The 15,830-nt window shown below is 40.8% G+C and overlaps 2 protein-coding genes across 2 annotated transcripts in view; both read right to left on the reverse strand.

The window, feature by feature from the left end:
- The window catches only part of LOC134533403 (cell adhesion molecule Dscam2), a 104,851-nt gene extending 99,363 nt beyond the window's left edge, over positions 1–5,488 (reverse strand). Inside the window, exons 1-2 of the mRNA XM_063370925.1 lie at positions 5,425–5,488; positions 4,326–4,661 (exon numbers count right to left, since the gene is read on the reverse strand). Of these exons, the coding sequence (XP_063226995.1) occupies positions 4,326–4,661; positions 5,425–5,488 (400 nt within the window). The remainder of the gene's footprint in view (positions 1–4,325; positions 4,662–5,424) is intronic.
- Positions 5,489–6,381: 893 nt separating this feature from the next.
- On the reverse strand, positions 6,382–9,786 carry LOC134532839 (uncharacterized). Its single transcript, XM_063369805.1, has 3 exons — positions 9,369–9,786; positions 8,909–9,000; positions 6,382–7,538 (listed from the first exon to the last, which is right to left on the reverse strand). The coding sequence occupies exons 1-3, from the start codon at positions 9,604–9,606 to the stop codon at positions 6,855–6,857; spliced, it is 1,014 nt and encodes a 337-aa protein (XP_063225875.1). The 5' UTR covers positions 9,607–9,786; the 3' UTR covers positions 6,382–6,854.
- Between the last annotated feature and the right edge of the window lie 6,044 nt (positions 9,787–15,830).

Below are 15,830 nucleotides of genomic sequence, written 5' to 3' on the forward strand. Positions count from 1 at the left end.
TACTAGTAATCAGATTTTTAAAATGCAAGAATAATTAACCTTTATTGCCGAAATTCTTGTTGTAATAAGCAATGAAAACCACATTAACTTTTCACTTCACTTTATAAACATTCGAAGAAACAGTTCACTTGTAGATGACTTGTAATTAATTTTAAAAACTGTCGTTTAGCTATAAAGTTTAAATATAATTATGAACAAGTTTTCATATAAATAAACTGTAATCAAATATCTATCATCAATTATATGAATCACCATAATTTTTTAATCAATTGTAACATAACCTATTATTACTGCACTCGTCGACAGCGTAACGGAACAATGTGCGTAACGGGACACTTCTTCGTGCGTGCAGCAGACGTTCATCGATTTATTAGACGTTGTCACGTCAAAAAGGACCTTGAAAGAAACAGCGACAAGCAGACGAACTAAACGCACATGCGCACCCAGTATGTTTGCGCGCCTAATGACGGAAGCAAATGTCAGTTTCCTGAAAGGTCGCAACTTTTTTTCTGGTAGAAAGCCTACTTACTGTGTGCATCCGCGCAGTCTGGTTGTGTTGTCCAGAATATACGTTTGGTTTCATCGCTGGGTCCGCCCGTGCGTCACTTTGTACTCATTGCGCCGTCCGAATTACCTGTTTAGTATCGTCGTCGAGTTCGTCTGTTCGTCGCTGTTTTGTCCACTGTCGTTTCTGTCCGTATTCAATGTTCTTGTTGCAACTGTCTCGTTGTTGTCAGGCCGCTGTGTTCGTCTGTGCTGTAAATTTTTTTGATAAGTTCCTTCCCGGAATGCTCTTTTTTTTGTATACTCATTTAACTTTGACATCAGCTTATTTTGGCTTGTTTTCTGTGTGTTTTTGTATTCATCCTTTTTTTTTTGACGTGACAACGTCTAATAAATCAATGATAGTCGGCTGCACGCACGAAAGTGTCCCGTAACGCACATTGTCCCACTACGATGTGTCCCGTTACGCTTATTGTACGTGTGCGCCGCATCACTCTTCCACTCGATTGGAACAACCGAACAACCATCGATTTGACTATTCAATCATATTGTCGTCGTTTGAATTATTAATATTATGTAATTTAACGATCGTCCACCGATTTTCAGCACAATCGGTACGGTTATTTAAAAGTAATGTTGAATATTCAAATACGTTTTTAACGAACAATGGTATTTTACAGTTACACATAATAATTCAAATTACACCCGGGATCTTTTGCACAATGTTTTTAAAAATTTTGTAACACATCATAAATAAGTTTGGTGTATTTGGGATGCGTATTTGTTATAAAATCGTATTATAAAAAACGAATTAATATTATTCCCTTACGGTGTCGATATCTACGGTGACGGACGCGAACCGAACGAATCGCGCTATCTATCCGCGACACGTGAACTGTTTCGTCGACTGTTTATAAAGTGAAGTGAAAAGTTAATGTGATTTTCATTGCTTATTACAACAATAATTTCGGCAATAAAGGTTAATTATTCTTACATTTTAAAAATCTGATTACTAGTATAATTTCAAGTATTTTTTTCTTTTATTATTAAAATAAAAATGATCCAATTTTATTCATAAAAGTATGCAATCATTTCACCAATGTTTTTTATGGCGTTGTCACGTTAAACTATCGTCCGTAAACCGACTTTACAGGCAACCAATTTTTTACTAGTCTATAATTCCATATGGTTATTTTACAGCGGGACTGTAAGTTTGTTTTCAGGAAATCAACTAAAAAATTGCCAGACTAGTTATTTAAATTATATTTCACTGTTATGAAATTACAATTACATCATTCATGCTGTACGAACAACACAATAACACATAAATTTGTTCGTTACCGAGGTTAGATGTTACTGCACGTACTGCACGTGTTGATGACACACGAAACTACAGTAAACTCGAGAAATAACATAATACTGCAAGTATCCGCTCTACCACTCTGGTTCTGGGGTAGAGCGCCTGCCTTGTGACTTGTAGGACCCGGGTTCGCGCCCCGGCTCCTCCAAGGCGGATTGCCCAGACAAAATGGCGGCATTTTCTCTGGTAGGAATACAATCCCTTGTAACAAGTCAGGCTACCAAAGAAACGGTGGGTGGAACAGAAAAAAACCTACCAGGTGGCTTCCAACTGGGGAGCCCGTTTCTTTTCTTGGGCTCCCCATGCGGTGGCCATTCCGGGGGTTTCTCCGGGGGAACGGAGTTTTGCAAAAATATTTTTTGTTTTTAAATTTTGTAGAGTTTTAGTCTTTAGTAATTGTAGCATTATCTTTCCACCATGTTATAAATCAAGCTCAAACCAATATATATATTTTTTATACGACTACTATTCGTGTTGTCTCATGAGAAAAAAGCTGTCAAATTTTTTTTTTAATAATTAGCATATAATTTTTGAAAACATAGAACTTGACACTTGTGAGCATTTACTTATTAAATCTATAACGACGCCTCATTAGTAGATCGCGAGCTTCACTCGTCTTGAAAGCAAGGAAATACGCTCTCCCGCCAAAGAACAGCTAACTGGTGAGGCGATTAGGCGTAGATACCACCAAAGCGAGATTTAAGGAGTCGCGTTGATCAAAGTCATTATAGTGGAGGAGGGCCACAGGACTTGGAAGTTTGAATTTCATCATAAACGTCGGGGGCAAAAGGGAGGTTGCGGGTCGCACTTGACTGCCATCTTCGCGAATGCGCGAATACCATCCCCCTCCCCCCTTCCAAACACCCCGCCACCCCAGCCTCGCGCGAGCGAACACGTGGAAATTCCGACTGCGCTGGAAAGGTTTTAATAATGGTTCTCGGAGATTCTCTCGCGCGCTTCGTCCCATTTCCCGTGTTGCCTCCCTCCCGCCGCCCGACACAAAGACTCGCCGTCACACGTCCAACTGCAGACGAGTCGACCACATCCGCAGCGCAGATGGAAGCACGCCGGCTCTCGGTGCACAAAGGGTTCTGGGTTCGAGTCCCTGGTATGGCATGGCTGTAACTTTATAGAGTCTATATTGGTCAAAAAAAAAGTTGAAGTAAACGGAACTTTAAAAATAGACTGCCAAATTGTTCTTAACAAGTCGATAAAAAATAATATAATAATCTGATTAAAATATAGTGGCTTTATCAAATTTGACTGAATAATTTAACTGACATTGAAATTACCCTCTAATATTTATTTCACAGGTATTTTTATTGTTAATTTTCTTTTATTCTTTTATTAATTATTTTAAATACTTAATCTTAGTTAAAAATTATAATTTTTTTTTAAAATTGAGGATTAAGATACTCTTTTGTATTTTAATTATTTTTTTTGTAAAAAAATATTTTTCATAATATGATTAAAACATGTAACCATGTATGTTACATTTCCTGAAATAAATAGTAATTGTGATATTGTAAATTATGTGAAGGAAAAAAGAGAAGTTACAGTAAATAACATAATATAATTTTAAAAAATTATTATAATTATTATCACGCAACAAGCAAGTCATAACTGATGTTCTTGCAAAGTTTCGATTAAATTTTGCTCACTTTACCTTCGAAACACGAGGAAGGTCACTGTCTAGGCGAGATTTAAAAAAAAAAACCAACCCTTAAGGCAGAATATAAGGTAGCGCGCGAGTAGTATCGGATAATTACCAGTCAAGTATTTATTGACGGTTCCTTTTTTTCTATGGTCTGAATAACAATGGTGGCGCGCTTGTCTAGAGAGCTAGATAAATAGAGAGATACAGAGGAAGGTGTTTAGTGATATAGATGGAGAGAGATGTTTTGTATATGTGTACTTGATTCAAACAAATTACAAAAAAAAAAAAAAATGAAAGAGGCATTGCAACGCATGCCGGGCATTATCATTTTCACGGCAGTTGTTTGGAGTCGCTCGGCCTTCTGGGTTGCAACCGCGTCCGAGGCGAAGATACTACCGACGTTGCGGTCGCCATCCTACCGGGGCGAGGGGAGTGTCGCAGCTAAACGCCCCGACGAGCCCAGAGGCCGAGCGGCTCCAGACAGGGGAAGCCTTAAGATGTCCGATCAAGTTCTGTCCCTGCCCGATTACACCCGAACAATTCACCTTCGGCCAACCTCGGGTTTATTTATAAATATATTTATATTTCTCTGTTATTATTTTAATGTAGCTATACTAACCTAACTAACCGTCCGTAGTGTTTTTAATGTAGCTAACCTAACCAACCACTTTTAATAGGTATTTGAATTCATTTTTTACTGCGCAAGAATAAAACAAATATCCGAAGTTGGCCGAAGGTGAATTGTTCGGGCGTGTTCGGGACTGGCAGAAGGTAGGGGGAGGGGGGAGGGGCGGGCGGACTGACCGGCGCGCACCCGCACGTCGCGGCTCAGCACGGCGCCCAGCTGGTTGCGCGCGCGGCACCGGTACACGGCGGCGTGCACGTCGTGGCGGTAGCGGTCGCCGGCGAAGGGCGGGAACTCGAGCGAGCCGTTGGCGTGCACGAGGCGCAGCCCCGCCACCTCGAGGGCCGGCTCCTCGCCGCCTCCACCGCCGCCGCCTCCCAGCCACTCCACGGCGGGCGGGGGGCTGCCGTGCGCCTGGCAGTCCACGCGGCCGCCCGACGCGTTCGAGAACTCCACCAGGTGCGGCGGCTCCAGGAGGAACAGCGGGCCCTGCAGGTCCAGCGCCATGCTCCACACTGCAACACAGCGTCGTGGCACCTCCTCAGACACGGCCTACATCATCACACCTTCTCAGACACAACACTGCACACGGCCTACACCATCACACCTTCTCAGACACAACACTGCACACGGCCTGAACCGTCACACCTTCTCAGACACAACACTGCACACGGCCTACATCATCACACCTTCTCAGACACAACACTGCACACGGCCTGCACCGTCACACCTTCTCAGACACAACACTGCACACGGCCTACATCATCACACCTTCTCAGACACAACACTGCACACGGCCTGCACCGTCACACCTTCTCAGACACAACACTGCACACGGCCTACACCATCACACCTTCTCAGACACAACACTGCACACGGCCTACATCATCACACCTTCTCAGACACAACACTGCACACGGCCTGCACCATCACACCTTCTCAGACACAACACTGCACACGGCCTACACCGTCACACCTTCTCAGACACAACACTGCACACGGCCTGCACCATCACACCTTCTCAGACACAACACTGCACACGGCCTACACCGTCACACCTTCTCAGACACAACACTGCACACGGCCTGCACCATCACACCTTCTCAGACACAACACTGCACACGGCCTGCACCGTCACACCTTCTCAGACACAACACTGCACACGGCCTGCACCATCACACCTTCTCAGACACAACACTACACACTGCCTGCACCGTGACACCTTCTCAGACACAACACTGCACACGGCCTGCACCATCACACCTTCTCAGACACAACACTGCACGTGGCCTACACCATCATGCACCTCCTCAGACACAACACTGCACACGGCCTGCACCATCACACCTTCTCAGCAATGGTGTAGCTAAGGTGACTGGCGCTCCTGGCCAGACATGAAAATGGCGGGCCTCCCCATGGATTAAAAGAGAGGGGGGGGGGAGGGTTCAGTAACCGCGAAACCGTCACAGCGGTGGCCCCTCCTGCTCTGGCGCCCCTGGCGGAGGCCATCCCTGCCACCCGCTTGCTACGCCACTGCTTCTCAGACACAACACGAACTCAAACTCACATTGTGCAGTAGAAGACTACATGTTTTATTGTTATGCTCTTCGACCGTGAACAGCAAAAAACATCCTATACTGCAGCTAACAAATATTGTTTTTATGGGACACATTTGTCTCGGGAAGACTTGCCGACAGACGTAGGCCTAATTAGAGTTGGTCGTTTTTTAACGTTGCCGTGACACTGTGGCCCTGCGTTACTGACTCTGTCGTGCTGGGACTCTGTACGATGTTGCGTTAAGCCGCGTACACACTTGCGCGCCGCGGCTGCAATGCAACACGAAACGCGCGCCACCCGCGCGGCGCGGAGCGACACAGCGCGCCGCGAGCGCGCGCCGCGCACCCGGCGAACCACCTGAGACTGACGAACACCGCAGTTCAGCCGGTCATGTACGACGAGGAAGACGAAATTCTTCTCGTTAGCAGTGCTGTGGTTGTAATAGCTGCTTACCATTGTATGCAACGAAAACATAAGCGTCGATCTCGACGATGGTGGTGCTCAAATCTTTTTAAAGATCGTGTATCTAACCAGATGTTAGGAGTCCTGAAAGCTCAGGAAATAAGTGGCCAATACAAAAATTTCACACGAATGAGCCCGACTACTTTTGAAGATTTATTGATTAAAATTGGACCAAAAATCTGTAAGAAGGAAACACACTTGCGAGAACCGATCACTATTCAAGATCGGTAAGTAGCCTATGAATTGTTTACAATTTGTACTAATGCCTGACAGCAATTTCCCTGTCAGCATTATTAAAAGTGTTAATGTTCAATATGTTTAAGTACACAGGTTTTCAATTTTAATGTTCCAGGTTAGCCGTGACATTGCGGTTTCTAGCGACAGGAGACTCGTACTCAAGTCTGCAATATCTGTTCAGAATTTCAAAGCAGGCTATAGGAGGAATAGTAACAGAAGTCTGCTCAGCGTTAATTGAAGTGTTGAAAGAAAATATCAAGGTAAGTTGAACGTTAGAACAAATAAACGTTCTTATTGCTTAAGTTTTTATTTATAAAACGATATTTTCAAAAATACAGTACTCAAATGATGTAAGAAAGAAAAATTAAATAAATGAACTCATTAAATTCAAATTAAATCAGAGTAGTTCACATAAACAAATAAATAAATTAACACAAAAATTGTGATGCAATTTACACACAGTCATTAAAATCATCAGAACACTGAGATGAATGCGATAAAGGACTTTGCATTGACGCCAGCGGTGAAATGGTGTGACTTGAATTTGTTTGTATACTTGTAGCCGAGGCACTAGGTAGCATAGTAACTTGTGCATGTGGAGTCATTTGTGTCGGGGACCGACCAGCTGGAGAAGACTGCGACAGATTTGGCTCAAAGGGTTGTTGTTGTTGTTGTTGTTGTTGTTGTTGTTGAGCAGGAAGATAAACTGATGAAGTTGATGAGTGGGAAGCTGGCTGTTGCATATACATGCGAGTAGAATAGTTTTCAGGTGCATTGGAATGAAATAGTTGACCTTGACCATAGTTGTATGTAGGTATTTCAAACAAACCTCGATCTGCTTTCATCAAAATGTCATAAACAGCGTGCTGAACCCCCAATCTTGTAGCTGAAGAAAATGTCGCCATTTTGGAAGATAAATATGCGCAAAATGTTTTAATCTCGCTCTGTTCAGGAGACATGTTGAATTTTCCAGCAGTAGCTTGTAGAATGCTAACAGCATCCGCTAGCAGTGCAGTTCCATCACCCTGTTGCCTTCCTTTTGCTCGCTTAGGTGCACTTGGAGAAAGAAATTCTTGGTCTTCATTTTGCACATTCAGTTCTTGATGGACGTGGTTTCCTTCAATGATCACCGGCTCCTTAAACATAATAATTAATAAACATAAATATACTTGCGATAAAAGTATTTATTACATAATCCCTCTACATTAAAAATTCTTAGCTTTGTCAGTACAGAAAGTTTCAATATTTGAAAACAAAGGGCAATACTTGTGAGGGAATGTAAATTTTCATCGAAAACAAATGTAGATATTTTCATATTAAATACTTTCTCTTAACAGTGCACAAAAATACGATTTAAATAGTTCCCAAAAGAATCTGTTTTCCTAGGTAAATTTCAAATGAAAATGAAGTAACCTGATTTTCATGTGAGAGGTCATACAGAAATATTATGTCTGTGACCACTATTGTCTTATCATGTATGTATCTATCCTTTCAGCTCCCCAAAAATCCCGCGGAGTGGATGGAAGTTGTGAAGGTGTTTGAAGATCTTTGGAATCTGCCTCATTGTGTGGGAGCTATCGACGGCAAGCATGTCATTATACAGTCTCCAATGAACTCTGGCAGCGAGTTTTACAACTACAAATCACAATTTAGTATTGTATTGTTTGCTTTGGTAGATGGAAATTACAACTTTTTATTTGCTGATGTGGGATGCCAAGGAAGAATTTCGGATGGGGGAGTTTTTAACAACAGTAAACTGTATGACATGATGACGAAGAGAACTTTGGGGTTGCCATCTCCAACAGAACTTCCTGGACGACAGATGAAAGTGCCGTATTTTTTTGCAGCTGATAATGCTTTCGCCCTTGGAGAAAATATATTGAAACCTTACTCTGGAGATTTAGAGAAGGGTTCTTGTAAAAGAATATTTAATTATCGGCTAAGCAGAGCCCGTAGAGTGGTAGAGAATGCCTTCGGAATAGCAAGTTCAGTATTCAGGGTTTTAAGAAAACCAATCCTCCTGGAACCTGAGAAAGTTCAATTAATCGTTACTGCGATTATACATCTGCACAATCATTTAAGACGGCATTCAACAAACCTATACACACCGCAAGAATTAATGGACTACGAGGAAGGTGGTGTCTTGACGGAAGGTTCCTGGAGAAAGGATGAAAATATGACATCCCTGGTTCCATTAAGAAGTATTCCTAGAAGATCCTCTGCCCATTTTCAAAAAATAAGGGATGAACTAGCAGACTACTGCGTTAAAGAAGGTGCGATATCGTGGCAGAAGTCATATGCTTGAAACTAACGTGTGTGCCTAATTCGAGAGGTTTACAATGGTGTTGGCAGACACATAAGTGTATTTGATGGTATTATATCCACTTTTTTACTATCTTCCATTTTAAGGCTAAATAATTTAAAACATAAGGCCAAGATACATCTCTCGCCATTTAATCATACTTATAAAAACTATCAACATGTACTGTTAAAATGTTGAGCTTACCGTGTTCATTGTTGGCCGTGGCTTATCTCTGCCTTCCAGAAATTTTAACGACTCGTAGGCGAACCATCGGCTGGTATACACTTCGGAAGTACCTGCAAAAACATGCGCCAGGATTACATAATTTTTTGTTAAAAATATGTCAATAATTATTTTATATTCAGGTGTGTCAATTAATTAAAAAGTATTAAAAATTAGGATATAATTTGTCATGTTATATAAACACATTGATTGTTCTATGTTCAGCAGTTTCATTCAATTAAAGGTAGTGTAAACTATTAAACATATACAATATGCAATACATTTAATGTACATTTAATGTACTGATAACAACAATTTCTATTATATATAAGAGCTACGTATTGACTACTAAATGTGGTATTCAACGACGGTACAGCAAAATACTGTGAAACCTAAAATTAACATTAATTTACTTGCAATGAGAAGTATAATAAAATCTTACCTTTACCAGTCCCTATTGTGTTTTTTTCTTTTGACTTCTCCCTTCTGTACGACGACAGCAAACTAATCATTTTTTTCCTGCATTCATCTTCTAACTGCCCGACTGTAACAGCTATGTCTCTCCACGCATCCATTTTTTTAGCTTTTTTGTAGTAGTCTCTATTACTTGGGTCCCAAAGCACAGGATGTGTTCTATACACTTCAATCAAGCCCAACATATCTTCTTCGCTCCACTCCATGTTCGCTGCGTGTGCGCTGCGAGCTGCAAACACGTCCACACTGGCGCGCCGAATCCCTTTGTGTTCGTCGAAAAAACCGACAGCTGGCGGTTCGCGGCGCGCGGTTCGTGGCGTGCGCGGCGCACGCTCGGCGCGTGTTCGAGGGCCCGTACACACCTGGCGAATCCTGTTCGTGGCGTGTTGCATTGCAGCCGCGGCGCGCAAGTGTGTACGCGGCTTTAGTCGTGGCATTGTGACTACATACCACGCAAAGCACGTTCTTTACATGTCGCTGTCCTGAGTTACTATGCATTCTGAAAATATCGATTCCAAACTAGTGATGGGTCAGATCCCGATTTTCTCTAATCGGTAAGTACCTATTTGGAATACGAATCCCAGAGAGAACCTCGAATATACCATTTGAATCCCAATCTAAGGCCAAAAATAAAATACTACACAATAAATTAAAAAAAGGTAATGAACTATGTCCTTTAAATATCTATCCTTTAAATAGTTGTTTCACAAATTATGTTTTCAAAATCAATAAATATTGTAATTTTACTTACATAATTACATTTTAAAAGAATCAACAGGACAGGTATGGAGGAAAAATACATGGCCCTGGTTAACTTCAGTGTTGAATTTTTTTTTTTTTTTTTAATTTACTCCTTCAGATATTTTCTCTCGAAATTCGAATCTTTCGAATACTAAGGATTTGATGGTATTTGAGTATTTTATTGGTCCGTTCACACTCTATAGCAATTTTGACTTCGTTGGGTCATGTCATTCCGCAGGAGGTGCCCCTGTTTACGGTAGCCTCCGCCTGATGTTTTTGGATTCCGAGAATACTCCAACAGGCAGTCGACGGGCACGTGAGCCCACGAAGCTTCCCGCACGTGGTCACCGAATGGATGGAACTTCAGGATTTTCATCCCCGACTTGGAGCGGGACGGAAGCAAACGGCGCCGGGATATAATACCGGGTCCAACGACTCTTTTCTTCTACAGGCGCCGGTGCGCGGGGCGCGACATCAAACGCCGCTCTAGGCGAAGGGGCAAAAGGTATCCTCGCTGCTTCTTTCCCCCTCCTTCATCGGGGCGACCCCTCTATATTCACCAAGCCCGCCCCACCCCGCATTTACATGATTTCGTAAAAATCGCTGACGACGGCGGCGGCGGGATTAACACAAGGGCTAGGGTCGGTGCGTTGGGGAAGGGGGGGGGGGAACTCGAGAGAAAGTACGAGCGGACGAAACCAACAAAGTTTCCCTCCCTTTTTTTTATAATGTTCAACCCCCACTCCCCCTCCTCATCAACGAGGGCATACTTCTACTCGAGCAGCGACGTTCGCAAGGCCTCTGTACTTTTGTAGCTCCAACTAGATAAGGAGGGGAGGGGTTGAGAGAGAGATAAATAAGTTGTGGGCTGTGTCGGAACTCATCCGCAATTTTTGACGTGACGTCTAATAAATCGATGAACGTGTCCCGTAACGCACATTGTCCCGTTACGCTGTCACGTTACGCTCACATCTATCTCATCTATTACATCTACGCCGCATCTATCTCTCTTCCACTCGATTGGGACAACCATCGATTTGACTCTTTCGAGGCACATTATACTTGAAACACTCCCATTCGTTTCCTACTTTTCCTATCATCGTCCTATCCTTAACAGAATAACAGAGATTTGAAGAAGTTAAATAACAAACATGTATAGAAGTTATAGTTAAAATAATCACTTCGTTAAATTAATAAACATATTTGAATTAATGAGTGCAAATAAAAGTAAATTTATCAATTAAATTGTAGATTTCAATTAACTCCTTCTTTGTATCCATATGAAATGGGTCGCCCCCAGAAGACCGTAGCGACACTAGACCGTACGCTACCTACCTGGCCAATGGTAATGGGGGGGCCGTCATGCGGGTGGGGGAAGGCTTTCCTCACGCCAGTTAGCCAGTCATTTAGCTGTTCCTTCAACACGCCTGTGTTCACAGTCCTGACAGAACAACCACGCAAGTCAAAGTTAATGTTTTAAATGAAATTATTGATAATTTATTATAATTTTTAATTAACTGTTGAAACGCATTTGTATAGAGTCACGTAAGTTAATAGTTTAATTAAATGTTACGGTACGTAATGGTTTTTTAATATATTGAAATGCGATATAATTTTTATAGCTTATGTTTTAAACATTATAATATGCGTGGTAAATAAACTTACGCATGTGTAGATCTCATTTAATATTCACTGTTATTTGTTTCTAAATTACCTTGCGGTAAATTATATCATCTCGTTTTTACTTGTTAAATTAACTCTGTTTATTTTTGCGCCTTACATAATATCTCGTTGAAACTTGTAACCTAACTTACTTTGCCCATGCGTTTATTTAAATCAGTTTGCGTGTATTTAATAAAATGTAGAAGTAACTTTTAAACACATCTTTCATTGTGTGAAAAACGCTAGGCGTTAGTTATTCGCGCGGCAATTTTTCACCCAGTGTAGGCCGACTTGTTTACCGGGAAAGGAGGGCTCCCTCGCCGGCAGATTTTTCTCATAGTGACAATTCAATAAAAATGAAATAAAATAAAATTTTATTTAAAAAAGTATGCAATCATTTCATCAATGTTGTCACGTTAAACTATCGACCGTAAACCAACTTTACAGACAACCAATTTTTTTTTTTTACGTTTTGTTTTGATTAGCCTGGCGGGCCCATTAATAGGTCGTGACCTCCAACTGACGGCTACTCGCATGCTGTTCGCTCCTCGCGGCTAAAACCACTCGCTCCCGTACGGCACAAGACACCATTTTGTAAACATTGAGATATTTCCGCAACACTGCAGAAATATTTCTGGAACTCTGTTCTGCACCGGCTATAAATACGCTGCCTAGCCACTTTTCTTCACAGAGTTGAGTTAAGACTTTTTTTTTCATCATCGCCATGTTTCTCTTCAACGTCTGAAGTCTCGATAAACAAGTCGTTGTATATAGAATATATATATTTATATAACTTAATGCTAAAGTCTAGTGTATAAATATTTCCCCAAGTAAGTACACAAATAATGTAACAACTGCTATTATGAAATTCGTAAAATTTAGCTGCAGTATAACCTGATGGAAGATACTGAACGTCATTATGAGCCTTTGTTATAAATATGTATTTTATGTTTTCAAAGTAGTTGACCAAACTATAAACAAAAAAAAAACCACGAAGAAGGGGATATCTCCACATTAAGAAAAGCCAAAGACAAAGAATGCTTACTTTTCACATTGACAAAGTGATTTTTGAAGTGAAGCTTCTTTGCTGAGGGGACTGCATAATAACACAATTTAGCACTCGCATACTTTCATTTTTCATTACATTATTTTGATCTGCGACCTCTGCCAAAGACACTTATGTTTCCTATGCCTAATAATGTAATACTTAAGCAAGAAGTTTCACTTCTGCCGCGCGTGGACTCAAAGCACACATTTTTTTTTTCTTTTGGCTGTAGCAGCGCACATGGATTTTCAAACTGAGTGTGAGTTTTAACAAGCTACGAGTAGCTGAGTTGGACACTACAATAAATAGTTTTGAACGGGAAACTGATGCCGTGGAAACAGCAGAGGGAGAGCCATCGACTTCCAGCAGCTATACTGCGCGGGCGACATCAAACAGTGTTATTTCTGCTTGTTTGGCGTTTCTCTTGTGACAAGTTGCTCGCGCGCGAGAGCCGAGGGCTTCTCAGCGCCCGGTTTCAGCCGCGTCACGTGGCCGTATCCCAGTCCCTTTGTCCGAGCGACGAGGTGAGCTTGGCCGAGGGGTTGGGGGGTTGAACAGCGCGCTTCCGGGAGTCACACTGCCCCACTTCTGGGACGGCTACGAACTCTCTCACTCTCTCACTCTCTGTCAGCCACGTTGCGTTCCTGTTGCTTTTATCAATTGCAGCCACTCCAATGCGAGCATAACGTTACGGAAATAATTTAATAGTTTTCCACAAAAAAAAAAAAAACACGTGCAATACGCGCCAGAGTTGTGTAACTTTTAATCTCGGTAAACGAGCAAATTCTGTCTTCTCATGTTGCAAATACAATTATGATGAGAAACACGGACATAGAATTTTTTACGTTTAAATTCTTTAAAAGAATGCCAAGCCGAGTGATTAATATATACACTAATTGTTTTTCCAAATACATTTCTGATCGCAAATGACATTTAGTTTCGGAAACCACCGCTATAATTCGCTGTCGGAGCTGCTACGTCGACTATTGAATCATTTTATTAGCAAACATATATTTTTAACCTATATAATGAAACAGCTCTGATAAAAACGAAAAAAAAAAGGCTTGAAAAATACTAAACCCCTGCTTTGGCTCTGATTTTCGACAAGGGATTTTTTTAAAATACTGCCCATATTATTAAAATATACTAAAAAGTTAATACTATAATGTTTCCCTTCGGCTTTGTGAACTTTGGTTTGCGGCCTACGCCACAGATGGCAGTACCATGGAAACACATTTCCGTCTCAAACGACTTCCATTCCATTAACGAAATTACTCCTATAAAATGCCGTATAACGAGAGCTAGATTTTACTCGTTATAAATACTCATTCACAGGACTGACACATGTATTTACCAGTTTCATGTGCTTCAAGGTACCAGAGAGTCAGGGCTTTTGTAATCCTTTCACGAAAGGCTTTGACAGACCATCGCAAAATTCACCTCACCCAGTCTGCACTAGCCACGCGCTATCTTCTCGCGAGGATTGGGGATCCAAAACCAGCGCTCAGGCTGAAGATACCATCTCTCCTTTTTTTTAAAAAAATTGGTTGTCTGTAAAGTTGGTTTACGGACGATAGTTTAACGTGACAACGTCATAACAAAACATTGATGAAATGATTGATCCAGAAGAAAAGGAAATATATTCGGCCTGAGACTGAGCCGTAAAAGGTTTTTACAACCAAACCATTTAGGCATTAAAAATGTTATATTCTTTGAGGAAGATTTTTTTTTAATTTTTCAATCTTTTGCATGATAAAATCTACCTCTGCATACTTTTATGAATAACATTGAATCATTTTTATTGAATTATCACTATTTTGTATGGATACAAAGGAGTGAAATGAAATGTGCAATTGAATTAATAAATTTACTTTTATTTGCATTCATTAATTCAAATATATTTATTACTTTTGAAATGTTGCGTGCGCCGCTGCCGGGTTTCAAACCGACAACCGTTAGTTTGAGAGTTAGGTACGCTAACCACACGCCCACGAGGTCATACTAAGGTAACGTAGTTTCTAATGTTATATGTAAATATTTATACAAACTTTTTTCACGGTAGGAGTATAATATTAACACGATTTTATAACAAATACGCATCCCAAATACACCAAACTTATTTATAATGTGCTACAATATTTTTTTAAAACATTGTGCAAAAGATCCCGGGTGTAATTTGAATTATTATGTGTAACTGTAAAACACCATTGTTGGTTCAAAACGTATTTGAATTTTCAACATTACTTTTAAATAACCGTACCGATTGTGCTGAAAATCGGTGGACGATCGTTAAATTACATAATATTAATAATTCAAACGACGAAAATATGATTGAAAAGTCAAATCGATGGTTGTTCCAATCGAGTGGAAGAGAGATGCCACGCATGCGTACAATGAGCATGAAGAGAGATTCCACGCATGCGTACAATGACCAAACAGAACACATCCGTAGTGGGACATCCGTAGTGGGACACTTTTTCGTGCGTGCAGCCGGCGTTCATCGATTTATTAGACGTTGTCACGTCAAAAAAGTGACACGTCATAATGTTTCGCCGACATTTACTATAATTTTTCTCATTGAGACATTGCACGTTATGTTTTAAATGTTATCCTATTATATAAAACTGCAACATAAAAACTCACTAAAGCATCTTTCTAAAGCATTTAGCAAGTGTTATAAGAGACTAGGATTTATTCCAAGACAAAAGAAAAAGATTTTGGTGTTGAATATTCTAAACCTGTGCACTATAGGACACAATAATCACGATACAACAAAATAGTCAAAATGTTTAATATTCGATTATATTTTCCACGGTTAAAAAAATAATACTTGAATAAAACATAAATTAAAATATAAGATTATGCGCCAAATTTTCGTAATTTTAGGGAACAGATTTTAATTTCTTATCCTGTGCCGAGCTGTTGACCAAATTCCGCGCATGCGCAGAACTCACTTTTTCGTTGCTTATGTCCAGTTGGTGG

The sequence above is a fragment of the Bacillus rossius genome, chromosome 6, assembly GCF_032445375.1.
Source record: "Bacillus rossius redtenbacheri isolate Brsri chromosome 6, Brsri_v3, whole genome shotgun sequence".
Classification (NCBI taxonomy): Eukaryota; Metazoa; Arthropoda; class Insecta; order Phasmatodea; family Bacillidae; genus Bacillus; species Bacillus rossius.